We start from the raw sequence: 25,960 nt of genomic DNA, 5'->3' as shown, positions 1-25,960 counted from the left end.
CCTGCGTCTGTTCATCCATCCTCTCGTTACCCGGTGTCGCCATACAAATCATCATCCCAAGCCCTGTTGGAGATCACAACAAATACTCCATAGACACCCACCGATCAAGAGCACGCGGGTGTTGTCGTTGAAGGCGTTGGGTTCACTCGTTCCCCGACACCTTTTTCGATATTCCATGTCCAGGGTCGGGTCGTCGCTCGTGCGGCAGTAGAGTTGCGACACTCACTCGGTGTTTTCTTTCCGTCCACTTCCTCCTCTCGCTCCCCGAACTCGTCAGCCTTTCATCACCAGAAATCATGGCCCCCAGTCACCGCTACGATCTCGTCAAAGACCATGACGAGGACACCAAAGACGAAAAGGACCTGCCTCAGCACCCAATACCACCTTCATCCCTGTCATGGTGGAAAATTCTGCTCGGCGTCCTCGCCCTTTTAGCTAGTGCTGGTGTGGGCGCGACGCTCGCCATCGTGCTTGGTCCAAAGGCGTCCAGCAGCAATGCCAGTGCCAGCGCCAGCGACAGTGCAGCGCCCGCCATTATTAGTACATCCAGTGCCTCGAGCGGCACCATCACCACCTCATCATCCGCAGACCTTCCACTTCCAACTCGACCCGTCGATTCCGTGGTGGAAGAAAAGGTCCAAGATGCTGACCCTCTGGCCGGTCAGATCCTCGAGTGCGGCTACAGCCCCGAGGAAGCGCGCGCCAACGGCTGCGTGTACGACGTGATGATGCAAGACTGGGTCCCCGAACCGTGCTACGACGCCGTCCTCACGGAGAGATACCTCGCCCAGGGCAACTGGACGTGGTACGCCGACGCCGAGGGCACAAGGATTTTATCGGATGAAGAAATGCGCAAAGGTGAACACGGCGCCGCCTGGATGTCGTCCAGCTACCACCAGGCGCACTGCATCTTCTCGTGGGACAAGACCGTCCGCGCCCTGCGCAATAATCGACCCATCAGCCAGGAACTCTTGTCCTACGACCACGTCCTGCACTGCAGCATGCAGACGCTGAATGGGGTCGAGGTCGACGACAGTATCGGTGTGAGGGCACCCACGAATTACGCAAAGTGTGCGTTGTACGATACCTGGAAGTACAATTGGATCCCGGACAGACATTCGTCCACGACGGATTAATTTGTTCTCATTTTTTTTTATTATACCAGTTAATATACCAGTTCAGGCGGAAGCAGTCCATAGCTGAATCACAATACATACCAATCGTCACCAGTCGTCACCAGTCGTAGTCCCCAGGACCTGTACAGTTTCGTCCCCGTGGAGTTAGTCATAGCGCAGCGCAAGGCAAGGGGCGGGAAGGAATGCTGTTCTTCTCCAAAACGTTTTCCAGAGTGGTGTGGGAATGACTACGAGCACTTTTTTGCACCTTGGAAGGAGGCTTTACTCTTTCTCTGTCTCTCTCTCTCTCATTCTATCTCTCTCGCGTGTCTATGGCTTTTTTCAGTTGCGATACAAAAGTGACAAACAACCCCGCCAAAACAAAACACCTATGTACTCCCCCCCTTGTGTACAAAGCCTAAGGAAAAGGGGCGGGAAAAAAAGCGTCAAAACTCCATCTCGACCTCGTAGTCCAAATCACCCGCCGGCCTGTCCCTGTCCGCGTCGACGACCTCGAACGGCGCGTCCAGCATATCCAAATCGACATCGTGGTCCCCTACGCCCTCCCGAGTGAGGGCTCCTCCTCCTACTGGTCCTTCTGGTCCTCCTGGTCCTCCTCCTCCTAGTGAGGCGTACAACCTCTCCACCTCCCTCTCCGCCATACGCCCACCCTCCTCGAGCGCCCGGAGCACATTGCCCAACAACTCATCGAGCTTCAAGTCCCTCAAGACCTTCTCGTAGCGTTTCGTCTTCGCCGGGTCCCACCGTTCCTCCTCGGCGGCCCTGTGGGCGTCGTCGCGGTCGCGGTCGCGGAACGAGTCCTCGGCCCGCGTCTCGACGTCCTTCCACTTGTTGCGGAATTCCTTGGCCACCCCGATGTACTCGCGCACGGGGCCCGTGCCGAGGATGGAGTGGAGTGGGGAGGTCGGGTGGTCGAGCGCGGCGAGGACGTTGGCGTGGAAGCGGTGCGTGGCGCCTTGGAAGTAGCGTGAGTCGCCTATGATGGGGCGTGAGGTTGATAAGGAAGGTGGTGGTGGTGGTGGTGGTGGTGGTGGTGATAACGAGCCGTTGAGGACTCGTGTCTTGGTAGCATCATCATCATGATCCCCCGAAGGACCTGTAGTTACTGCTGCAGCGGAAGCCGTAATCACAACGCCCCAAACGCCCAGCAAACAAACCAGCCCGCGCTCCAGCAGCGCGTAGAACTCGTAAAAGTCGATCTTGAACTGCCGCTCCGCGTCCACGGGGTCGATCACCAGCTCGTATGGTCCCAGCGTAGCCCGAGGCCCTGGCTCTGGCCCTGGCCCTGCGCCTGCGACAGCGGCCTCCCCCCATTCTTCGATTTCAGCGTGCGACCGCCCATTGCCTTGTTGTGCGTGGCGATTCCGGTGGTGTTCTTGAGCCAGACTCAGCGCGCGGTGCGACCAGTGCGTCAGGCTGTTTGCTTTCCACGCCAGGCGCCGAAACAGCCGGCGGAAACGCTGCAGGTCGGCCTGCCGGGATAGATATCTGCGTTGTTGCGCGGCGGAGATGGCTGGCGCTGGCTTCGATGACGACGACGACGATGGCGCAGAACCTCCAGTCGGCAAGAGTGGTTGTTGTTGTTGTGGTTGCTGTAATGAGCTCAATGATGGGGCTTTATCCTGGCCAAGGGGTGAGGAACCTCGAGGCCTTCGAGTCCAGGCTGGGATCTGCGATTCTCGCTCGCGACGGACATCGGGACTCGCCCATTTCGAAGCTGTCAGGTCGAGATTCTGCATGATGATTCCGAGGTGGCTATGGATATCTGAGAGGAAATCATGATCCTAACTTGGTGACTTGGTCAAAAGGACATTGTTTCACTCTGGTTCCAGAAGTGGCGGGGATGGACCGAAGCCTCAACTCACCGTCTCTTTCTGCAGTGATGATAAAATTGGCACATCGTTACTAGCATTCGACAGAGCTGTTGCTTAACAGCAACAGAAAGAAGAGGAAACACTCTCCTACGAAATGAAAATTATAATTGGAATGGGTGTATAACATAGTGCCCGTCCATCGTTGACTCCATAAAGCCTGATTCTAGTCGTCCAATCGCCGTGTCAACAGCAGCGTATGCCATAACCCGATTCCAACAACATTCATGTACTATTCCATACCACTAACTAAAACCTGTTCCCTTCGACCAAGTAACCTGCTGAGTCAATTACACTAGGTAGTGCTGTCCCTTCCCCCTCGACCCTGTTGATCCCTCCTACCCGCGTGGCTGACCCTACCGGTGATGTCTTGCCACGTCGCATCAAACCTTCTGCCTGTGCTTGCTAACAGACCTTCCTCTTCTTCCTCGAGCTCGTCCTCTTCCGAATCTGTATCTGACAACTTCGGTGTGCGGAACAGTAGAATGATGAAGCCGAGCATGAAAATTCCCAAAAAGACGAACTGTGCCCAGAAATCCACAACACCGAAGAAAGGGAAGTTGACCGTCACTCGGTTGAGGAATGTGGACACCACAGAAGGTGTGCAGACATTTCTGGCGGCAGGGTTGTCGGTCGACTCGGTGCATGGTACAATGTGCTGTGGGTGATCAGTACAATTGGGCCGTCCCCCAGGGTGCTTTAGGGGGTGGTCGCAGAACGTTTGAGGGCCAAAGGTGGCGTATTGTGGAGCCACCATCATGGCTATCGAGTAGTTGATAGCCAATGTCATAAGAGTGAGCATGACAGTTGCGACCAACAATGCTTGAGGCGAAGTGTGAGCTTTTCGGATTCTGAAGATTGTAATCCACAAGACGCGGATACCAATGGTTGCAATGCCGAGGATGCTCGCACTGAAGAAAAGCATCACGATCAGCAGGAAGATGACATAGTCGATGGGGAACACTTTGGCGGACTTGACCAGGATCCAGTTGACCGGTTGGAAGATGTTGATGTGTCCGAGCAGATAGCCGCAGTGTCGTTTGCAGATCGAGTTCTTGGCCTTGTCAATGCCGGTAATGAGCATGCTGGCGAAAATCAATAGAACAATGATGACCAGAAGAAGTCCGAGGATCAGCTTGATAGGCCGCAAAATGGCGCCTAGCTTGATCCAGATCTTCCAGAAAATGTTTTGATCTTTCCCCGAGGATTCTTCGGCGAGCCGCTGGTGGCGACGAAGAGTGCGTTCCTCACGAACAAGCGCGTCCAACTCTCTTTGGTCTTTGGAGGACAACCCATCAGGATTGCCCTGTGCGCGGCCCTCCAGTTGTCGCTGCCTTTCGAGATTGCTTTCCAACTGAGAGGCGCTAGACTCGCTCAATGCCGGCGCCGAGATACTGGGCGCGGACTTGATCAGAGTGAGGGGAAGAAGCGCGAGGCCAGCTGCAGTGTAGAAGCAGTAGATGAGGATACCAATCGTGATCAAAAGGCCGAGCGCAAAGGTCAAGGCACGTTCACCGTGGTTTTCGGCCAGCAGCTTCTTGAAGAAGTCGAGGTCGAAATGAGCTCCCTCTCTGTGGCGGGCGACAGGGACGAAGAAGCCCACGAGGAAAAGCGCGACGCAGAGGAAGACGAACGCCAGAGTGTATTTGAACGCAGCCCAGAATCTGGAGCCGAATGTTTGCGTACCCTCCTCTTGAGCGACTTCATCATATTCTTCGTACCAGAAATAGGTAAAGGGAATGACGAGCAGGCAGAGAAGAGCATCGAGCGAGTAGAGAAGATAGTATACAACCCGGAGGGTAAAGGTGATGTTATCGACCTTCCCCTGAGTTGCCCAATCCTTCCGCTGGCCCAATTTTGAGCTTGTGGTACTAGAGACCAGCGCGACGTCGACCGGAAGCAAGAGGACGGTTGCCAGCAAACATGTGATCGTGAAGATGCAGACAATGGTGACGAAGATGGACCGCTCTCGATGGGTCTGGTAGAGGTAGACAAAGAGGCAGGCGATGGAGAGAAGGAGGACCACGGCGATGGCATAGACGACCCAAATCAAGGTGATTTGGATATAGCCAGCTGCGGCCATGGTCGAGTAATCTGGGTCATCGAGCCCCGTCATTGTCAATGGGAAGAGCAGCATGGGGTCCTTCAATTGGGTTATGGCTGTTCGCAATGGCACAGCGTGTGCATCTCAGGCCAGCTGGATGGGATGCGAAGGATGCGGAGTGAAAAGGATGCGAAAGCAAGAGAAATGCTGTAGCGCGGGGAGTCAGGCGCAGTCGTGACCTCAGGCGTCGTGTGATGGAAGAGGCGAGGGAGTCGGGGAGGCACTGGTGGGTGACGGGCAGCCCGTCGTCATAGCTGCCCACTTTGTGTTGTCTTTCTAAATTCGGACTAGTACGGTTTTGCTAGTCCGTGGTCACGTGAAAGGCCAAAATATCAAATCCAAGTCGTGCCTTGGCCCCTTGATGCCCTCAAGTCTTCTCTGTGAGATATGTCAATCTCTACATTCCTCCTTCAATCTGCCGATCTTCGGTGATGCGGCACCAAACGAGGCTCTTGGAATTGCCCATGGAAGTGCCAGGAAGAGAATAGTGCTCCAGGCACTCATCCAACCACTTGTCACCTGCTTTCCAACCCCAACTTCAGAATGCAGTGCTATTCCGAGCTCATTCCTCCTTCGGGCGTCACTCATGCCCTCTCACTCTCCTTCACCTCAAGCAATGCCGACAATCTGATCATTGCGCGGACATCCCTGCTCCAGGTCTTCCAATGCAAGCCAGTCAATGCCGGTCAGGAGACGAGACTTGTCTTGATCGCCGAGTACAGCTTGGCCGGGACAGTCACCTCGTTAGGCAAAGTCAAGATTGCCGACGCGAAAAGTGGAGGGGATGTCGTCCTCATTGCTCTTCGTGATGCTAAGCTGAGCCTTATCGAATGGGACCCCGAGTTGCATAGCATATCTACTCTGTCAATACATTTCTACGAGCATCATGATCTCCAGTCCGCTCCGTGGCAACCTGATCTCGCTGAGTGTGTCAGTCATCTGACGATTGATCCATCAAGTAGATGTGCCGCCTTCAATTTCGGCGTCAGTAATCTCGCTATTATTCCTTTCCACCAGGCCGGAGACGATCTGGCTATTGACGACTTGGATGACCTTGACGGGGAGGATAAGGAAAAGCCTCTGCACACAGAGCAAGGTGACGGGCACATTGATGGGCCTCAAACGCCATACAGTCCATCATTTGTTCTGCCTTTGACTGTACTTGATCCTGGGTTGCTACATCCTGTCGACATTGCTTTCCTCCACGAGTATCGCGATCCTACCATTGGTATACTGTACTCTTCCGCTGCTCGCTCTTCAAACATGAGCCCCGAGCGGCGGGATGTCACGATATACGCGGTCTACGCCCTGGATCTCGATCAAAAGGCGTCAACCACTTTGCAATCTGTTCAGAAGCTTCCCAATGACCTCTATCGGATTATTGCTCTTCCATTACCAGTTGGCGGTGCTTTGCTGGTTGGTGGCAACGAACTGATCCATATCGATCAAGGAGGTAAATCAAGCGCTGTGGCCGTGAATGAATTGGCGAGAGAGGCCTCTTCGTTTTCCATGGCTGACCACTCCGAGGCTCGTCTGAAATTGGAAGGCTGTCAGGTCGAGCACCTAGGAAATGCAAATGGCGACATGCTGATCATTTTGAGGTCTGGAGAACTTGCTCTCTTGACGTTCCGGATGGACGGTCGTTCGGTCTCTGGGATGACGCTTCGTCGACTTGGAGAGGCACAAACTCAACGTCTGTTCATGGGCGCAGCGTCTTGCACGGCAAATCTCGGAACGAATCGCCTCTTCATCGGGAGCGAAGAGGCCGACTCAGTCTTTCTGGCGACGGAGAAGAAGGCCCCTCAGTTGAAGCGAATCCGCTCCCGAGCGCAGATACAAGCCACTGAAGTCGAGCCCCAGGAGGATGACGACGAACAAGATGGATTCGACGATGACGATGATCTCTATGCCGAAATTACCGACGGACGCAATGGCCATATATCAGGCGACCTGAGCGGCCAGAGCTTTCGACTGGTCGACCGGCTTACATGCTTAGCACCAATCAATGATATTGCCTCAGGGACTCTGGGCAAGCGGAAGCGTGATGATGCCGATGAAACAGACCGGCATTATTCACCAGAGCGCGAACTTGTCTGTGCATATGGTCGAGGCAATGCTGGTGGGATCGCGTTCATCCGCAGGCAGATGGAGCCAGAGGTAACGCAGCGAATAAAGTACGACGACGCCACTGGACTCTGGTGCTTCAATTCTAGCGGAAAAAATCAGAACGAGAATGTCGAGTCTCGATTTGATAACCTCATTCTGGTCTCACAGGTGACTCCAGACGGCGTCGGGAAATCTTCCTTGTTTTCACTGGCTGATGACAGCCTGGTCCCAATCGAGAACACCGACTTCGATGAGTCGGCTGGCTCTACCATATCTGTCTTCAAATTGGAATCGACGAATCACACAGTTCAAGTACTCTCGACAGAAGTACGCGTTTACGACGCCAATTTCGGACTGTCCCAGATCTTTCCTGTCGTGGATGAAGAAGAAGGTCAGACAGCGAGGGCAGTCAAGGCCACTTTTGCCGAATCGTATCTCATCCTCATCAGAGACGACGGAAACATGACTTTGCTCAAAGCCGATAGAGCCGGTGAATTGGATGAAGTTGAAGTATCCACGTCTCTCAAGAACAAGTCTGTCCTATCAGCCTCGCTCTATCATGACAGTAGCGATTTCTTCCAGACATCAAGATTCTATGAGGGTGCTGGAGCGTCACGAGGACCGGTCCTCGCATTGCTGACCTCTGAAGGGCATTTCTCCTTACTGTCGCTACCAAACACCGCACTCGAGGTATTTCAGTGTGAGAGCCTGCCGTTCCTTCCCACATATCTCATGCAAGGCCTCCAATTGCCGAAGCACTGGAGGAACAAAGACGATCTGGCAGAAACACTCCTTGTCGACCTAGGGGACGCCACAGATTTTCGACCATACTTGGTCGCCCGCAACACGACAGGAGACGTCATTCTTTATGAGCCCTTCGTAGACCCGGAGGTGGTGGGAAGCTTCAAGTTCAAGAAAGTCTCCACCAAGCCAGCAGAGGCGCCTGAAGATCAAGATGAGGAAGAAGGTGAAGAGACTTCATTGCGGCCGATGCATGTCATGAAAAATCTCGCCGGCCACGCTTCTGTGTTCGTCCCTGGACTGCATCCAATGCTCATCCTGCGCGAAGCGTCCACGATGCCTCGTGTTTACGAGTTGGGGTTGCAAAATGTCAATTCAATGAGTGCAATTCACACTGGGAGCTGCCGCAATGGCTTCGTGTACATCGACGAGTCCGACCATCTCTGCTTCTCTCAGCTTCCTCCGGCGCTAATGCTGGGCCACTCAGACTGGGTCATCAAGCGCGTCCCGCTCGGCCAGGATATCGCCTCTATTAGCTACTTTGCTCCTACAAACTCCTACGTCCTTGCCACAAACCACGCTGTAGACTTCCAACTTCCCCAAGACGATGAATGGCATCCTGAATGGCAGAACGAAGCCACGACCTTGCTCCCCGCCACGGTGCAATCTACACTTCAGCTTCTCAGCTCGAAAACCCATCGAGTCATAAGCCAGTACACCTTTGACGACTCCGAAAGGATCCTCTCTGTGAAATCACTCAATCTAGAGGTTTCCGAGGAGACGCACGAACGCAAAGACCTGATCGTCGTGGGCACAGCTCTGGTCAAGGGAGAAAACGTCACCACGCGGGGGAATCTGTACATATTCGACGTTGTGGACGTCGTCCCCCAGCCGGATGTGCCCGAAACAGATCTCAAACTCAAGCTCATAACACGAGAAGACGTGCGCGGTGCCGTCTCTGCGATCTCGGGCGTGGGGTCTCAGGGGTTCCTCCTGGCTGCGCAGGGCCAGAAATGCATGGTGCGCGGGTTGAAGGAGGACATGTCCATCCTGCCCGTCGCGTTCTTGGATATGCGATACTACGTCCACGTCGCCAAGGAGCTTCCCGGAACAGGTCTCTGCATTTTGGGAGACGCCTTTTCCGGGCTATGGCTGGTAGGGTACTCGGAGGAACCGTACAAGCTGCAGATTCTGGGCCGTGACCTGGAAAACCCGGCCGTGCTCGCCGCCGAGTTCTTGCCGGACGGGAAGCAACTGTACATCATTTCCTCGGACGAGGATGGCACGTTGAGGGTGTTGCAGTATGACCCGGAAAACCCAAAGACGGAGCGCGGAACAAAGCTCCTGTTGAGAAGCACATTTCACACGGGAGCGGTTCCGACGACCATGACATTAATAGCACCGCCATCTGTTTCCACTAACCACGTCGACTCTGACGAGATGGACCTCGAGGACGACTCTCACAACACCAATACGCAACCGCAACCTCCTTCTCAGATCCTCATCACCACACAATCCGGCAGTCTCGCGCTCCTCACCCCTCTCCGCGAAGCCACCTACCGCCGCCTCTCCACGCTGCAGAACACCATCCTCGCCACCCTCGACCACCAGCCCGCGAGCCTCAACCCGCGCGCATATCGCCAGGTCGAGACCGACGGGATCGGCGGCCGCGGCGTCATTGATGGAGATCTGGTGAGGAGGTGGTGGGAGACGAGCACGCAGCAGCGCGTCAACAGCGCTAACAAGGCTGGTGGGAGTATTTGGGAGCTCCGGGGTGATTTGGCCATGATTACAGGTGCGAATCTTGGGTTCTAAATACTGTAGGTCGAGAAGGAGGGTGAACATGGTTCGGGGTTAGGAAGGGAGGAAGGACGTGAGCGAGAGGTAGCGGGAGGTATTGTAGGTGTTGGAGGAGCTTCAGTCTCGCGCGGGTCTATGTTGCTTGAAGGCGAAGAACATAGGGGTCATAGAACAGTAGGATTTGGCTACTTAGGTCAGGTACTGCAAGGACCCGGCTTCATCTTCATGGCTTCTTCTTCTCTTTCTGAGTCTAGCAATCTACCACCACGGCAACGTAACTAGCTAGAAGACGACATTTTCCACCTCACTGACAGGAACCTAGTGACCATTATTATGTTGTTGTTATTACAACTGACCAGCCCTTCTCGGCCCTCGACGCCTGACGAGATGGACTCCACCAGCGCGACTTATCATTTTTCATCCCACCTGAAGATTCATCCCATGGTCCCCTCTCCTTCACTCATCCTCCGATTCCTCCCTCTACCGCTCTCCCCCTTCACGAATCGCGCGCGCGTCTGCAGGTCTGCCGCATGCTGTTGCTGTTCCTCGCCGTGATCGTACATACGTACTCGATGCCCCAGCGGAAACGAGCGCAGTATATTAGCGGACTTAAACGAATAGACCTCAGTAAGGCAGAGATTTGCCGTCGGATGGCTCGCCGCGCAGGCGCTTGGAGTGTCGGGTTCCGGGCGGTGGAGTGGTGGCTTGGCGCTTTCTCTTGGTGGTGGTGGCGGTGGTAGTGGTAGTGGTAGTGTTCTTTGGATTGGGTTTCGGTTTGGCTGTGGCTTTCGGTTTAGGCGTGGCCTTCGGTTTGGCTGTAGTCTTCGGTTTGGCTGTGGCCTTCGATTTAGATGCGGGTTTCGGTTTCGGTGCGGCCTTCGCTGTGGGTGCGACCTTCGCTTTCGGCGTGGTCTTTGGTTTCGGCGTGGTCTTTGGTTTGGGCGTGGCCTTCGCTTTGGGTGCGGCTTTCGCTTTGGATGCGGCCTTCGTCGCCGTTGCCTTTGTCTGCTTGGCCTTTGAAACCTTGGTCCTCGTCGCTTTGGCCTTCGGACCGGTCTTTCGCTTACTCGCTCCCGACGACGCAGGCTTCTTTGTCGTACTCGCTCTCGTCGCTGTTGCGGATTTTGGTTGCGCGTCCGGTTTGGGGCTGGCCGCCGCCGCCGGCGTTGTGGTTGTCGTTGTGGTTGTCGCTGCCGCTGCCGTATTGTCTACCGAGCCTGTTCCCGTTGCCTGCTTGTGCGGCGCCGACGATAGGGACTTGGCGGGCGATTTGGCGGGCGATTTGGCGGGCGACTTGGTAGGGGACTTGGTCGCGTCGTTTGCCTTGTCCTTCCCCGTTCCTCCTGTGTTTTGGCTGGCGTTTGACGATGTCGGACCCAAATTCGTAGAATTCTTGTAAGGAGGACTCATGCCGCCTTCGCCTAACGGGTTATAGAGCTCTTCTTCTGTCCAGAAAGGGTCGACCTCGAAGATAAGGTGTACGATCTCGCCGGCCTTGGCCTTGTCTTGTTTTTCCGCCAGGTCGAGGGCCTGCTGTCCAACTGTGAAGAGGTTGACGTCCGTCTCTAGCAGGACGTCTCCGGGTAAAGGCGGATTGTAAACCCCTTCCTTGTTAACGCGCGGGAGATGCAGATTGTACTTGGCCTTTTCCACCGCCAGGATCTTGCCCGTCTCGAAGTCGACCCTTGCAATGTTCCAAGGTCCTCCCGTGTGAAATGAGTCGTTGATGAGCTCGGCCCGCGAGTTGTACAATGTCGGCTCCCACGGTTCCGGGTCTTGTCGCAGCCCTCGCATGTCAGGTAACGAAGAGGCCTTGTCCTTCGCCTGCCTTGCGTGCTGAGCCACTTTGGCCTTGAGCTTCCTGATCTCTTGCAGCAGCATCGGCAGGCCGAGAGACGAGCTCTTCTTGGGCTGGGGGACGTCATTGTCAACCTTCACTTCGTAGTCGCCCGTTAGCGCCGAGTAGCACATCTTGCCCAACTCCACGCGGCACTCTAGCAATTCATCCGAGAATTGAGGATCGGGCACGCCTTGGTCGGAGATGAGCCTGCAGTCAGCGCTCTCGGTGGCGGGCTCTTGCCTCGTCATGATGCAGGTGAGGTTCACGAAGATCGTTGCCAGCCCTCTTTCCACGCTCTTTTCATCGACAGGGCCCGCCCGCTCAAAGTCGCACAGATAGACATCTGGTAGCTTGGCCTTGTCGTCAGGAAAATGCAACATGACGTTGTTGCACCAGCCCTCCCCAGGAGCAATCCCCCTCTCGTAGAGATTGAGATAGACCTGCAGGATCTGGTCGAAAAAGTGCCAGACGAATATCTCGAGGGCTTCTGGGGATTTCAGCCCCGGGGCGAAGAAATTGTATTTGGGGTCTGGGCTGTACTCATTGGCCTCCAGGAATTCGCCCAGGTTTCCGCCGTTGAGGTAAGACCAGATGGTGGAGACGGATATGAATTCGCTGCGGCGAGGCTCGTCGTTTTGGAGATGTTCAAAGTGTAAGGCGTTCAGGAGCTTGGGCACTCCCTTGACTTCGCGATAGTGCTTGATCTCAGCATATGGTTGCGCGCTTTTGTCAGGGCGAGACCAGGGCTGACGCTTTACCCTCACATATGCCTCCCCATCTTCGATGCTCCAGACGAGGTTGTTGTGGTGGCTATTGCTGTGTTCCAATTCATGGACTTTGAGATAGCCGGTGCCTTCGGGAAAGAAGACTGCGTATCCGTGCGACGCCATTTTAGCGAACTTGCCGATTGTCACGCGAGGGACAGCGACGCTTCAGAAGGTTCAATGAGAGCTGCAAATTGCCTTAGCAAGATTCGCAATCGCGTCAGGGCTGAGGAGGGCAATGCTGATATATGAGATAGGCGTGATGCAGAGACCCGAGATTGCGTTTGACCAGTGCATTCCAACAAACATCGCAGTCAAGGTAAGTATCCTAGAGAGCCGAATGTGCATACCAAACAAAGGGAAACAATGCACAGGTCACATAGATGGAATGTGGTTCCTCTGGTGTCGTTGCAGCTACCCTGCATTTCTGTAGAATGAGAGCCGTACCTGCTGCCACGAGTGAAGACAAGCAAATGACTCACTTGACAACATTGAGTAGTTGAGGTATTCAGGATTGTCCATTGTTGTCAATCGATGTGTATTGTCCATTGAAGTGAATTGTCCATTGAAGTGAATTGTCCATTGAAGTGAATTGTCAATTGAAGTGAATTGCCCATTGAAGTGAATTGCCCATTGATGTGCTTGGCGGCGTCCAGCCTGGAAGGGTTTTTGTAAATTATATGTGTATATATCTATTGGCCTAGATTTAGTACCTGTCAGTACCATAGCGACGGCCAGGAGCTACCGATCTCGTCCGTCTGGACATGGCCCTTGTTGAACATGTTACTCTTGCCTGGGGCGCCGTCTCGGAGGAAGAGCTCGACGGTGAATGGCCTTGGAGGCGCCCGTGTCGCACCGCATAATGTAGAGGTTGGCCGCCCTTGGTAGAGGCACTGGACTTCCAGGGTGCACCATGACTGCCATGGTCGCAGATATTGGCTCAATCGATAGCGGAGTCATGATCTGCAACGTACATTATGCGAGGCGACATGATCGGCGTGACCCTCTGGGATAAAAGATATTATCCTCGGCGACACAGATAAAGTGGTCATTTCGGACCGCGACCTTCATCTCTGCCCATACTTATCTTACTCCGTGGTATGCACATACTATGACACGACGCGAGAACTCTGTGTCCGCATAGAATGTCCCATGAACAGAAACCATTTGGTGGTAGGACAAGAAATGAATGAACCCACGTCTTTACCCCTCGCTACTTACTATCGTCTCTTGGCGTCGAAACTCACCAACGGAGATTCAATGTCGACGAGCAGGGCAAAGGGGCAAAGGCAGCTCGATTTCACGGGAACCAGGTAGGTTGCTAGAGACAAGAAAACAAGGCATTCTATGCTGGGACAACCATCATGTGCCCAACCATCATGTCCATCATCCTCCACACCACTCTCCCAACTAGGCCTGCGTGTGCGGCCGAATCTACCTACTGTCCGGGGATTGTGGTGTGATGATCTGGTTACCAAAAGGCCAAAGTACCAACCAACCAACACTCCAAGATACAATGTGCATGGCGTTGTCTTTGGGCAGGTTATTACCTCTTCTCATCCCTCTCTGGCCCTTTCCTCCTTTGCGCTCTCTTTTCTCTGCCGAGTGCATATTCGCGCTTCGTGCACTTCTAGCTTCTGTTATTCACCCCCCAGCAGCGAGCTTATTGTGGTCAAACCATCCATCATGGTGCTCAGCGTGGATACTCCGTCAGCTAGCACGAGGCGGATCGGTGTCATGACGAGCGGAGGAGATTCACAGGGCATGAACGGGGTGGTCAGGGCGGTTGTCCGCATGTCCATACACATGGGATGCGAGGTCTACGCTGTTCTCGAAGGCTACCAAGGTCTCGTGCAGGGCGGAGATGCAATCAAGCGCATGTTCTGGGACGATGTCCGCGGCTACCTTTCCCTCGGGGGTACCTTGATCGGCACGAGACGGTGCCAGGAGTTCTTCGAGAGGGCCGGCAGGCTCAAGGCCGCGAAGAACTTGATCTTGAAGGGCATCTCCGGACTCATCATCTGCGGAGGCGACGGCAGTCTGACGGGTGCCGACAGATTCAGGGCCGAATGGCCCAGCTTGCTGGACGAGCTGGTGCAGACGCGACAACTCTCGCCCGTGCAGATCGAGCCGTACCGTCATCTCAACATTTGCGGCCTGGTCGGGTCCATCGACAATGACTTCTCGGGGACCGACGCCACGATCGGCTGCTACTCGTCGCTCGAGCGGATTTGCGAGATGGTCAACGCCGTCTTCGACACGGCGGCGTCGCACATGCGCGGGTTCGTCATCGAGGTCATGGGCAGAAACTGCGGCTGGCTGGCCCTGATGGCCTCGATCGCCACGGGTGCCGACTACGTCTTCATCCCCGAGAAGCCGCCCGGCCAGGACTGGGTGGACGAGATGTGCGAGATCGTGGCCAGCCACCGCAAGCTGGGCAAGCGACGGACCATCATCATCATCTCCGAAGGCGCGCAGGACACCGAACTCAACAAGATCACCGCCGACCAGGTCGTCAAGGCCTTGACCGAGAAACTGGACCTCGACACCCGGAAAACCGTTCTGGGCCATATCCAAAGAGGCGGCCTGCCTTCGTACTATGACCGCTGGCTCGCGACCCTACAGGGCGTCGAGGCAGTCAAGGCGCTCCTCGAGGCCACGCCCGAGACGCCCTCGCCTGTCATTACGGTCCGCGGGAACAAGATCCTGAGGGCCGACCTGCAGGAATGCGTCCGGCTGACAAAAGCCGCGGGCGTGGCCGTCAAAGAGAAAGATTGGACCAAGGCCATGAAGCTGCGCGACATCGAGTTCAAGGACTACTTTGATAGCTACAAGCTCACCACGTCCACGACCGAAGAGAGGCCTCGTCTGCGATTGCCCAAGGAAAAGCACATGCGGATAGCCATTATTCATATCGGTGCCCCCGCGGCCGGCATGAATCCCGCAACTCGAGCCGCCGTGGCCTACTGTCTTTCTCGCGGCCACACACCCTTGGCCATACACAACGGCTTTCCAGGATTGCAGAGGCACCACGACGATAAACCTATTGGCTCAGTCCGAGAACTCAAATGGATTGACGTTGACGACTGGGTGAACCAAGGCGGTTCAGAGCTGGGCACTAATCGAAGTCTACCGAGCGAAGATCTCGCGCGGACTGCCTATTGTTTTGACCTATATAAATTCGACGCCCTCTTCTTGATCGGAGGCTTCGAGGCCTTTACTTCGGCCAGCCAGATCAGGAACAGCCGCGACAGGTATCCGTCTTTTCGCATTCCGCTCCTCGTCCTGCCAGCGACCATCTCCAACAACGTCCCTGGAACCGAGTACTCGTTGGGCAGCGACACTTGCCTCAACACCCTAGTCGGGTTCTGTGATGTGATCCGGCAATCGGCGTCGGCCTCCAGGAGAAGAGTGTTCGTGGTCGAGACACAGGGTGGCAAGTCTGGTTATCTGGCCACCATGACAGGTCTTGCCGTTGGTGCCCTGGCCGTTTACACGCCAGAAGATGGGGTCAACATGCACATGCTGTTGCGAGACATCGACTTTATCCGCGAAGATTTCCAGGACGACAAGGGGGCGTCGCGGGCAGGAAAGATCATCCTCCGAAACGAGCGCGCAAGTCAAACTTACACGACGCAAATGATCGCCGATGTGATCAATGTCGAGGCACAAGGCAGATTCGACGCCCGTGCTGCGGTCCCCGCCCATTATCAACAGGGAATGAAGCCCTCGCCAATTGACCGCATTCGATCGTTCAAGTTGGCGATCAAGTGTATGCAATTCCTCGAAGACAACTTCGCTGGAAAGAGCCAGGAGGAAATAAACGCCAATCCCCTGAACGCTGCCATCATCGGCATCCAGGGGTCCGACGCTGTCTTCAGTCCCATGGGCAGCGATTATGGCTTGGAAGCGACACAGACGGACTGGAGACTGCGTCGGCAAATTAACGAATATTGGCGGCCGGTCAAGGGTATAGTTGATATCCTCAGTGGTCGACCAAACGACATGGATGGGGATGCCGATTATCTCAAGCGGCCTGGATCCCCGGGAGAAGCATTCAACTCCGTCGCACCTAGCCGCGCAATGAGTCCTTTGTCACAAATTCTGTAGGCTGTTGCAGCGGAGGAGTCCTCGACGGCAATGAATGCTTGTACCCGCTCTACAGGCTTTGGCTCATCAGAATATATATTTGTGGGAGTGATGTCGGAGTCGGTAGCTGTTGATCTTGATGCTTGTCGAATGCTTTGTTGAGCGTAAGGAGCCGATGGAACTGGCTGGATGAGATAAAAAGAGTTGTGCATTCGGCGAACGGAAAACCCAATGAAAATGGTAAACACCCAAAAAGAATGATCAAGGACCGTTTCCTCTTGATACTCCGGCGGCACAGGCCCGCTTGGATGGTGCTTGCAGAGCAAGTTGACTAACAATAGGACTTGGTTTGAATGTTGCGAACGGAAAAGTGCTCGGGCATTGGCCAAAGCCAGGTATTCGTGTTCTGATGCTATGGAGCAGAAAAGCAGATCCCACGTTGCTTAAATGGTCCAGCAGAAAGGAGTTGAATTGACACTTTCATGTGCCGGTGCGAGATGAAGAGACCACTAGACATGACGCAAGGGTATTACAAGCAACTCCGACAGCTAGAACTGGCTCTTCATTGCAAACGAAATACCATGGAACAATCCAAGGGGCAGAAGACAGTCGCAGCGATCTCTGCACGCAGCCTGCCATGTTCACGAGGGACTTTCGCCTCTCAGCAAGTCTTCGTCCGGCTCAAACGGGACATCTTGCGCCGCAAAATCCATCAGACTTCCGCTTGCATTGTCATGCTCAAACAACCGGGCCTGCGTTCGATTTTTCTTGCCTTTCTTCTTCTTGGTGTTACTAACGGCTTGAGGTATTTCGTCTTCCAATAGTCCGGTAGTGCCTGTGGTCAAAGTTGTGCTGCCAGAGAAAACTGTCGTTTCTCGATAAATGATAGAGCCTTCGTCGATGGCTTGTTTACTGGTGATGTTCTGTGTATATGAGAGAACCTCGTCACCAAAAACCCATTTCTGCTGGGACGTTGAACCCAGATTTTCGGCGACAGGAGCATGACCAGACTTCGCAATCGAATTGCCTCCAAGCTTGGTCTTTGACCCATCTGGAAATAGAGAGATGGTGACTCTGCGGTCTGAATGGAAAGGCTGGTACGGAGCATTGGTCTCAATTTCAGCCGAAGCGAGCGGATGCGGCATTCTCAAACCTCCATCTCTGGCAGCTCGAATTTTCCAGAAGCTGAGCAGTGCTGAGCTCTCACTGCTGTCCTCCTGTGCTTCGTTCGAGCGGCTTTTCGAGGGGAGATCTGCAGCGAGTTCTGCAGCCTTGGGGAGTTTAATTGCGACTGCCCTTCGTGCATCGAACACGGATACCGTCTCCATCTGGCGGTTCTCTCTAGGCTTTGTCATCCGTACGTAGTAGTTCTTGATGTTGCTCTCGTCTAGAATGGATAATACTGACTTTCCATCACGCCGCAGCCAACAAAATATCCCCACTCGGGCTGGAATCTTCAGATGAAGTCTGCTCTGATTTGCGTGTCGTATACTGGTAACAGTTTCGGTAGCGGCACCCAGAGACTTGCTAAGTCCAGCCGCCACTGCCCTGCTACCACTTTTGATAGTGGTCGTAGAGGCAAACCCAATTCCCGACGGAGCCATCCCAACCACCCCACTGCTGATACTTGGTGCCCTCCCACGTAGGCTTGCCAGCATCGGTTGTGTTCTACCTGCAATGCTCATAGCAGAGGCAAAGAATCCTCCGGGCGGGGCGGGATCATGGTCTGTCTTTACCTGGGAAGGATCAACTGGCGCAGAAGTCGGTCGATCTTTCTTGGTAGGAGGTGGCGGCCACTGAAAGGCAGCTTTGGGCAGGTCGAAGATGTGAATTGTCCGGTTCTTCGTCAGAATAGCAAACCGGCAGCCAGTTGTGCCGTCCCAGGCAACATCAACGATTGAGGAAGGACTCAGGCGTTCGTAGCGGGCAATTTGCCGCACACGCCCCGTCTCAGCAGGATTTGAGGTTGTCGAAACTCGGATATATTTCATCTGCATCAGATCCCAGATATACTGCACATCGCCTTTGCGATTGGCTGTCAAAAGGCCGAGGCCGGTTGGCGCGAATGACAGGAAGCTACAACCCCCTGGTGGCTGGAAGGTGACCATTGGGCTAGACTCGGAAGTGACTTTCCGGCCTTGGTTGTCTTGGAGCAGCTTCAGGTCTATTATCGTGACAAGATCCGGGTCCTTCGCGATGCCTTGCTGGTCAATAGCGTGAGTAGGTGGAAATTGTACCAGACCAAGCTGAGGAGAGTAGACTGGAGGACTCGAGGACGGAGCACCTTGCGTGTTGGGGCTGGCAGTGTCCCTTTTCCAGTAACTCTGCCAGGTCTGCATGCCTTTTTCACTGATCCATTTCGCACCCCGGACCGCCTCCTGGGCGAATCCTTTGGCAACCTTGCTAAGGAATGTGTCGACATCCGGAGACTCAACGTCGCAATTGGGCAAAGGGCGTGAAGGAGCTGTTCCAGCGGCAATATTGGAGTTTTTATTATGAACCACGTAATCGCCCAAGATAGCCCCAATAGACCTTCGTGAAGGTGTGCTTGCAGGACAGAAAGCAAACCATCGCCCGTTAAGACTGAGCATGGGGAGATTCTGGCAATCCGGGCCACGACCGAGGTCGGCAGGTGAAACATCTGCATCTGACCCTGGTCCATGAGAGGAGGAGTCTCTCCGGTGCAGCTGAGGCTGTATCGTGGTCCAGTACTTGCCTAAGCATTCGAATACTGCGGAGTCCTTGCCTTGTCGAATGGAAAAGACAAACGCCTCCCCACTGTCACCTGATGCCACAACGAGAAAGTTGCCGCTCGAATAGACTTTCAAGTTTGCTGCATGGCTGATGCTTGGAGGCACTCCAGGAAAGCCTTCCATGAGTGTTTGCACTCTCAGTAGCTCGGCGACCTGGCAGCCCTTGCTCATCGAATATACCACCACCTTCGTCTCGAAAGGTTTGTGGTGACTGCCCGGAAAGGGTCGGTCTTCTTGAGCCGGAGAACCAGATGGGGACTCGCCGGGCCCAAAGACGGTGAGCGCAACTAAGGGCCTGTAGTCCGCAAAAGGGGTTTCGCCAGTGTTCCACGTGAGCAGTGTGGCATCCAGAATGGTACCCTGCAAGCCGCTGAGCGCTCCCACATGTTCCGCTTTATCGCCATTGTAGCTAACAACATGCAATTCGCCGTCTACAGCCAGCAAGGCAGCTTCGCGAGACTCGGCTCCAGAACCTGGAAGACGAGCGAACTTCAACGGGACAGGTTCTGGTAGAGGCGTATGCGGGGGGTGCAGGCCCAAGTCAACGTCATGAGGCCCGTAGAAATGTTGTTGAGGGAGATGAGGCGGGACAGGCGGAGATCCATAGGCCGTCATACCATAGCCATAGGGCGAGGTCGAGATTCTCGAGTGAGTCGGGAGTGGAGGAATAGCACTGCTGTAGCTAACTGGACGGGCCTTCCGCAGAGGAGGAGAGATAGGAGGGCTTCTGCTATTGAAGACGCCTCGATTACTAAAGCCAGGCTCATATGGGGGAGATCCGCCTGTGGTGAGACCCGGAATGGGTTCGACTGGGGGAGTTCTGCCATGGGTAGCGCTCCGAGCCCAATTGTCGGTCGGGGGAGTGTGCTCGTCGGACACCTTTTGGGAAGCATTCACATCGTTCAGGGCGTCGAACGGACTCATCTTTCTGGTTGAAGGAAATGCCTGGGGCAACTGGCCCAGGATGGAAGGGGGAGGGTTTGGGGAGACGGGGGGTTGTTGAGATTGACCCATTGAGTCGACACCTTTTTCGGCATGATCGGGGCTGGACAGCCGTTTAACAGCAGCATTCTTTGTCTTTCGCTTTCCTGCTCTTGAGGCGGGACGATCCTGGTCTACCACGGTTTGGAAGCCTTCTCTTTCTGTAATCCTAGACTCGACGGGGGCTGGCTTGTTGGATGCGGGCATTCAAGATTTGGGATGAGACACCGTGTGAGGGTCTTAGCTGACTACTCTTTCCAAGCAACCAGGCAAGAGAAGGAACCAAGTCCGCAGTGTATGTAAGAACGCTGTGTAGTTGATCAGGAGTGAATCGAGGGTTCGGCGCGGGGTTGTTTGACGCGTCGCTTGGAGAGAGAATGGGTGAGGAGTGGTCTCGAGCCGTCGATCAGCTTGCACTAGCAGTTGCGTGTTTGGTTCTAAGGAGGGACAGATGGGTAGCGTGCAACGAGGGACTTATGTGTGTCTTGTTCTTTGTCTGCTCAGAAGAAGGAATGGCGGTAGTCGTAGTCAGAGTCAAGTCAGGTGGCATCACATATATGTACTGTGCTGAGAGCAGCTTCCCGTACATTGAGTCAGGAGGCCTTCGAGGTGAACTCTAGTGACCTGCTTATCGGCAACGGGGCGCTGCTAGGGCGTGTGAATGGTCGCTGAATCCAAGCACTTGGGCGCAGTCTTGGGAATGTCTCCCCGCACGGATGGTGACGGTGCCGCAAATGACCGACTCTGTGACCGCGGGATGCCAGTGTGGCTGGGCGAGTCACAAGTCACCAAAATAGCAAGGCTGTTCGCAGTTTCCTAATACTATTCGTAACTCCGGCCATAGGGACGTCGTCACCTCCAGCACCTTCTACACTCCGTTGCCGCCAAACACTAATTGTCCTCAGTATCCATTATCTTGTTCCCAGGTGTCCTCTTGAGCTAAAATGTAGCAGTGGAGGGGCCACAGGATGAGCGAAATTTCAACTCGTTAGACGCTCAACGCCTGACTCACAATCCAGTCTCCTCCAATGCCTCATGTTTCTCCCCACTTGGGACAACCACAGACGGGCGCTCCAGGCAGAATTTAAGACTGCAATAGGGCGCAGTGCCACCTCTGAGCTGGCATGCTAGACTGATTTGCTCATGCAGACAACGATGCATCGTCCGAGCCGGGAAAGAGCTTTGGTGGGAAGTTTCCATTGATCCGTGATATTGGCTCCATCGACGATTAATAGGTACAAGATCCCTTGTCACTTTCCAGGCATATGAATGGGCTCAACCACAATCAAGTCCCGGACCCTCGCAGACGATGCTGCAACACACCTACTTCTTCATTGAGAGGAGGGGAAACTGCGTTCACTCAACGCCAGCTGGTCCTGTTGTACGGAGAGGTCTCCAGGTGCTACATTATTGTCAATCTCCGCCCTATTGAAGGCAAGAAACCCATCATGACTGCATGAATGCTCTCAGCCTGAATGCCATTGAGACTGGGTATGTATTCTCAATCTGCGTCCTCTCTTATTTCGACTTCTTGGCCGCAGCGGCCCTAGCCTTTGCCGCCTTCTTTCTATTGCTTCTGATCATGACCATGGCGAGGAATGTCCCTACGACTGCCGATCCAAGAAGAGTGAGGATGACAGGGATTCGGATTGCCCAGACGCGCGGCGGGAACAGGCTCTGAAGCGGATGATCGTCGTCCACAAACGGCTGCAAAGGTTAGTCGAGAGCCTCATGCCTGTGGAATGTGGCATACCATGAACAGGGTCCATAATGTGTAATATAAGAAGACTGTGGTTGCGACCACGAGCATCGCCATGCCCACAAGTTTGTCCAGCTATTGTATGACAGGGGAACCATTAGTATCTTGATGGGCCGCGTGGTCTGCAGGGTGAGGAAATACCATCTCGTCAAGATCCGCTTGTTGCTCGTGTATTCTGCTCTTAGGAGCTCAAAGCTTGTAAAAGACGGCTCAAAAGAACAACTGCTGAAGTGTTTGACACGCGGGCAGAATTGGACACGCAGTCGCGTTCTCGGAAAATGTCACATTTCGTTGCATAACCAAAAAAGGGAAAGACCCGGAAAGGTTTTTCCGATTCCGAATTTTGAAAATCGACTTTCATTTGCCTGCCGCTGCCTTTGCCTCAAAACTCCAAACAGGCACCTTCGCTTTCACCTTGTTGGTGACTTCGAAGATATGAAGTTAACAACTCTCTAACCACCGATCCAGTCTTTGATCTCGTCAGCATGACGGACACGATGCTACTGTCGTCCGCCGTCCGCCTGCCCACCCCGCCTCCAGGTGGTTCCTATTCCCCCGGGCCTTCAGCAGCCAGGAAGAGATCACCTCCATCTCGGTCACCTTCTCCTCGACGCCGCCGACCTGCGCCAGCTGAAGACAATGATGGGCGAAAACCACAGGGGGCAGAGGCGGAGCGTGAGATGGATGAGCGAGAGAGACAACTGCTTGCGCGGTTCAAGCCTAAAGAATCAGATGAAGCGAGACGGAAACCGTTGACTGCTGAAGAAAAGCAAGCGGCTGCAAAAGCCGAGTACGAGAAACTACTTACGATGCGCTCGGGCGGCACCTATATCCCTCCTGCGAAATTGCGCGCTTTACAGTCACAGATCACCGACAAGTCAAGCAAGGAATACCAGCGAATGGCTTGGGAGGCGTTGAAGAAATCAATCAACGGCCTCATCAACAAGGTCAATGTCTCGAATATCAAACACATTGTCCCGGAGCTGTTTGGTGAAAATCTAGTTCGCGGTCGAGGGTTGTTCTGTCGGAGCATCATGAAGGCACAGGCCGCCTCGCTACCTTTCACCCCAATCTATGCGGCGATGGCTGCCATTGTGAATACCAAACTTCCTCAAGTTGGAGAGCTGCTTCTAAACCGGCTGGTCGTCCAATTTCGCAAGGCCTTTAAACGCAATGATAAGGCAGTCTGCTTGTCTTCCACCACTTTCATCGCCCACTTGTGCAACCAACAAGTGGCGCACGAAACTCTCGCTGCGCAGCTGCTTTTGTTGCTTCTGCACAAGCCGACCGATGACTCCGTGGAAATCGCAGTTGGATTGACCCGAGAAGTGGGCCAACACTTGGAAGAGATGAGCCCCCCTATCGCACTGGCCGTGTTTGATCAATTTCGAAGCATTTTGCATGAAGCAGACATCGACAAACGAGTCCAATACATGATAGAGGTCCTATTCCAGGTCAGAAAAGATCGATACAAGGACAATCCGGCGATTCGTGAGGAGCTCGATCTCGTGGAGGAGGAAGATCAAATTACGCACCAGGTCGATCTTGATGATGATATCGATGTTCAAGATTCATTGAACATCTTCAAATATGATCCACAGTGGGAAGAACACGAAGAGGCGTATAGAAAATTGAAAGCCGAGATTCTCGGGGAAGAGAGTGGTGACGAGGAAGACGGCGACGAGAGTGGCTCTGAGGAGAGTTCAGAGGATGAAGAGGCTGAACAAGAACGTGCATTGGAAATCAAGGATCAAACAAACACAGACTTGGTTAACCTGCGAAGGACAATCTACCTCACCATCATGTCCAGTCTCGATTTCGAAGAAGCATGCCACAAGCTGATGAAAGTCCAACTCCCCGCGGGCCAGGAATCCGAACTGCCGTCCATGATCATTGAATGCTGTTCTCAGGAGAAGACATACTCGAAATTCTTTGGCCTTGTTGGTGAAAGGTTTGCCAAGCTTAATCGACTCTGGACGGACTTGTTTGAACAGTCCTTTGCCAAATACTACGACACAATCCATCGGTACGAAACAAATCGGCTGCGGAACATTGCTCGATTCTTTGGACACCTGTTGGCTACCGATGCTCTTGGCTGGCACGTGTTTTCCGTGGTGCACCTCAATGAAGAAGAGACTACTTCCAGCAGCCGTATCTTTATTAAGATACTCTTCCAAGATCTGGCCGAAGCCTTGGGTCTGCCAGAGCTTCAGAAGAGGATGAAGGATGATATCCTCCGACCCAGCTTTTCAGGACTTTTCCCAACAGATACACCTCGCAACACACGATTCGCCATCAACTACTTTACATCCATCGGTATGGGCGCCCTTACCGAGGATATGCGTGAACATCTCAAGAATCTACCGAAACCGGAGCCACCTGCCCTCCCGGCGCCGAAGGACGACATTTCGGATTCGGCAAGCGTCAGTTCATATTCGAGCTATTCTAGCTATACGACCAGCAGGTCATCCACGAGAAGTCCACCTCGACGGGCAGATAGGAGGCCACGGTCATTAACTCCAGATGATCGATTGACAGGGAAATCCCGCCGCGGCGATTCTGATTCACTATCGAGATCTCCACCTCCAGCGCGCGGTGCAAACGGACGGAGAAGAAGCTACAGTTCGTCAATGTCGCGCTCTCGCTCTCGCTCGCCTCCTCGACGAGCGGTGCCGAGACGACGATCGCCCTCCTATTCAGTCTCTCGAAGTCCGCCACCAACGCGAGGACGAGACACCGGCCCTCCGCGTGGGCGAGCACGTACACGCTCAGAGTCGTACAGTAGCTACTCCGGCGATTCGCGCTCGCCGCCTCCGCGTCGTCTACCGGCCCGGCGAAAGGGCGATTATTCGACGTCGCGGTCCAGATCCCGCTCTCCGCCACCACGCCAAGCCAGTCCTACTGTACATCCGTCTCGTCGACGTAACGTCCCATCCGCAAGACCCAAATCGAGATCACCTTCACCCCCACGGTTCAGCCGTCGGCCAGCGCCAAGAAGAAGCCCAAGTCGCAGTCTATCCCGCCCGCCCTCGCGGTCTCCTCCACCCAGGCGGAAGGCCGACAGATACTCGCCAAGTAGGAGCAGGAGTCGAAGTCTGACCCCACCACGACGACGAGCACCTCCGCCAAGAAGAAGGAATTCGTCTAGCGACAGCGGGCGATCAGCGTCTCGGTCGAGGTCACCGTTACCTGCTCGAGGCATTCAAAGCAAGGGAGCAAAGAGGCGATGGTCACCGAGCCCGAGTCCGAATAGAAGAGGTGGCGATGGGAGAGCGAGGGCTGCAGATTTTGACTAGTCCTGTGGATCGCCGCATATCGGTGTTGGGAAGAATGAGTCGCCGGACATATTGGGCAAGGGAAGGAATAGGTGGAGAAACCGAAGGTTCTGGTTCTCTTGTTGTAAAGACGAACATGACTCCAAAGGAAAAAGCAAAACTTAAGACAAGCCCAGCGTTCTTGCGGGAGTAGGAGATTTATCTTCTCTCTCTCTTCCACCTCTTTGTAGCAGCAGCGAAAAGCGATGGTAGTTTGACCACATCCATTCTAATCCCATTTCTGTTCGCCCAGAGAAGCAGGGGGAAGTGCTCCGAGTGATGAGGCACTGGTATCGAGTACATGCATAGTGTGCGCTCAGAAATCCAATCCCGAGCTCTTAATACAAGCCCCGCGACGCAAAGCGCTCATCAGAGCGCACGAGCACCGGAATGGAAGCTTTGGATTCAGGAGAGCAAAAGCCAAAAAACAAAAGACCAAAAGAAAAGAGGAATGACAATTGATCGATCAATGAGTGAACGGCTGGACTGAGTGAGTGCCGTGGTTCCCATTGCCCAATCCCATTGTCAGGATCAGTGTGTTCAATATCAGACTGAGTGAGTGCCTGGTCAAAACGCCGCAGTGATATGATATCCCTCCCGTGCCGTGCCGTGCCAGGTCATGTCATACCATCCATGCCATTCTGTGTCATACCATGTTGCACCATGTACCCATGCCGTGCCGTGCCCATGCTCTGTCATAAT

General features: G+C 54.3%; 9 protein-coding genes across 9 annotated transcripts; 4 read left to right on the top strand and 5 right to left on the bottom strand.

Annotated features, from left to right (window-relative positions):
• Positions 1–296: 296 nt before the first annotated feature.
• Z520_03590 (uncharacterized protein) lies at positions 297–1,136 on the top strand (the record flags this gene model as incomplete). Its single annotated transcript, XM_016774100.1, has 1 exon — positions 297–1,136. The coding sequence occupies one exon, from the start codon at positions 297–299 to the stop codon at positions 1,134–1,136; it is 840 nt and encodes a 279-aa protein (XP_016635046.1).
• Positions 1,137–1,561: 425 nt separating this feature from the next.
• On the bottom strand, positions 1,562–2,875 carry Z520_03589 (uncharacterized protein; the record flags this gene model as incomplete). Its single annotated transcript, XM_016774099.1, has 1 exon — positions 1,562–2,875. The coding sequence occupies one exon, from the start codon at positions 2,873–2,875 to the stop codon at positions 1,562–1,564; it is 1,314 nt and encodes a 437-aa protein (XP_016635045.1).
• A 427-nt stretch (positions 2,876–3,302) lies between these two features.
• Z520_03588 (uncharacterized protein) lies at positions 3,303–5,123 on the bottom strand (the record flags this gene model as incomplete). The annotated part of the gene is made up of 1 exon (XM_016774098.1): positions 3,303–5,123. The coding sequence occupies one exon, from the start codon at positions 5,121–5,123 to the stop codon at positions 3,303–3,305; it is 1,821 nt and encodes a 606-aa protein (XP_016635044.1).
• Positions 5,124–5,654: 531 nt separating this feature from the next.
• Positions 5,655–9,773, top strand: Z520_03587 (uncharacterized protein; the record flags this gene model as incomplete). Its single annotated transcript, XM_016774097.1, has 1 exon — positions 5,655–9,773. One exon carries the CDS (start codon positions 5,655–5,657, stop codon positions 9,771–9,773), a length of 4,119 nt encoding a protein of 1,372 aa, XP_016635043.1.
• Positions 9,774–10,382: 609 nt separating this feature from the next.
• On the bottom strand, positions 10,383–12,488 carry Z520_03586 (uncharacterized protein; the record flags this gene model as incomplete). Its single annotated transcript, XM_016774096.1, has 1 exon — positions 10,383–12,488. The coding sequence occupies one exon, from the start codon at positions 12,486–12,488 to the stop codon at positions 10,383–10,385; it is 2,106 nt and encodes a 701-aa protein (XP_016635042.1).
• A 1,560-nt stretch (positions 12,489–14,048) lies between these two features.
• Z520_03585 (uncharacterized protein) lies at positions 14,049–16,472 on the top strand (the record flags this gene model as incomplete). The annotated part of the gene is made up of 1 exon (XM_016774095.1): positions 14,049–16,472. The coding sequence occupies one exon, from the start codon at positions 14,049–14,051 to the stop codon at positions 16,470–16,472; it is 2,424 nt and encodes an 807-aa protein (XP_016635041.1).
• Positions 16,473–17,092: 620 nt separating this feature from the next.
• Z520_03584 (uncharacterized protein) lies at positions 17,093–20,392 on the bottom strand (the record flags this gene model as incomplete). Its single annotated transcript, XM_016774094.1, has 1 exon — positions 17,093–20,392. The coding sequence occupies one exon, from the start codon at positions 20,390–20,392 to the stop codon at positions 17,093–17,095; it is 3,300 nt and encodes a 1,099-aa protein (XP_016635040.1).
• A 1,311-nt stretch (positions 20,393–21,703) lies between these two features.
• Positions 21,704–22,001, bottom strand: Z520_03583 (uncharacterized protein; the record flags this gene model as incomplete). Its single annotated transcript, XM_016774093.1, has 2 exons — positions 21,704–21,892; positions 21,939–22,001. 2 exons carry the CDS (start codon positions 21,999–22,001, stop codon positions 21,704–21,706), a joined length of 252 nt encoding a protein of 83 aa, XP_016635039.1.
• Positions 22,002–22,429: 428 nt separating this feature from the next.
• Z520_03582 (pre-mRNA-splicing factor cwc22) lies at positions 22,430–24,444 on the top strand (the record flags this gene model as incomplete). Its single annotated transcript, XM_016774092.1, has 2 exons — positions 22,430–24,367; positions 24,394–24,444. The coding sequence occupies 2 exons, from the start codon at positions 22,430–22,432 to the stop codon at positions 24,442–24,444; spliced, it is 1,989 nt and encodes a 662-aa protein (XP_016635038.1).
• Between the last annotated feature and the right edge of the window lie 1,516 nt (positions 24,445–25,960).

The sequence above is a fragment of the Fonsecaea multimorphosa genome, assembly GCF_000836435.1.
Source record: "Fonsecaea multimorphosa CBS 102226 unplaced genomic scaffold supercont1.5, whole genome shotgun sequence".
NCBI classification, from domain to species: Eukaryota; Fungi; Ascomycota; class Eurotiomycetes; order Chaetothyriales; family Herpotrichiellaceae; genus Fonsecaea; species Fonsecaea multimorphosa.
Note: the sequence above shows the minus strand (reverse complement) of the source record. Positions and strands in the feature narration are given on the sequence as shown.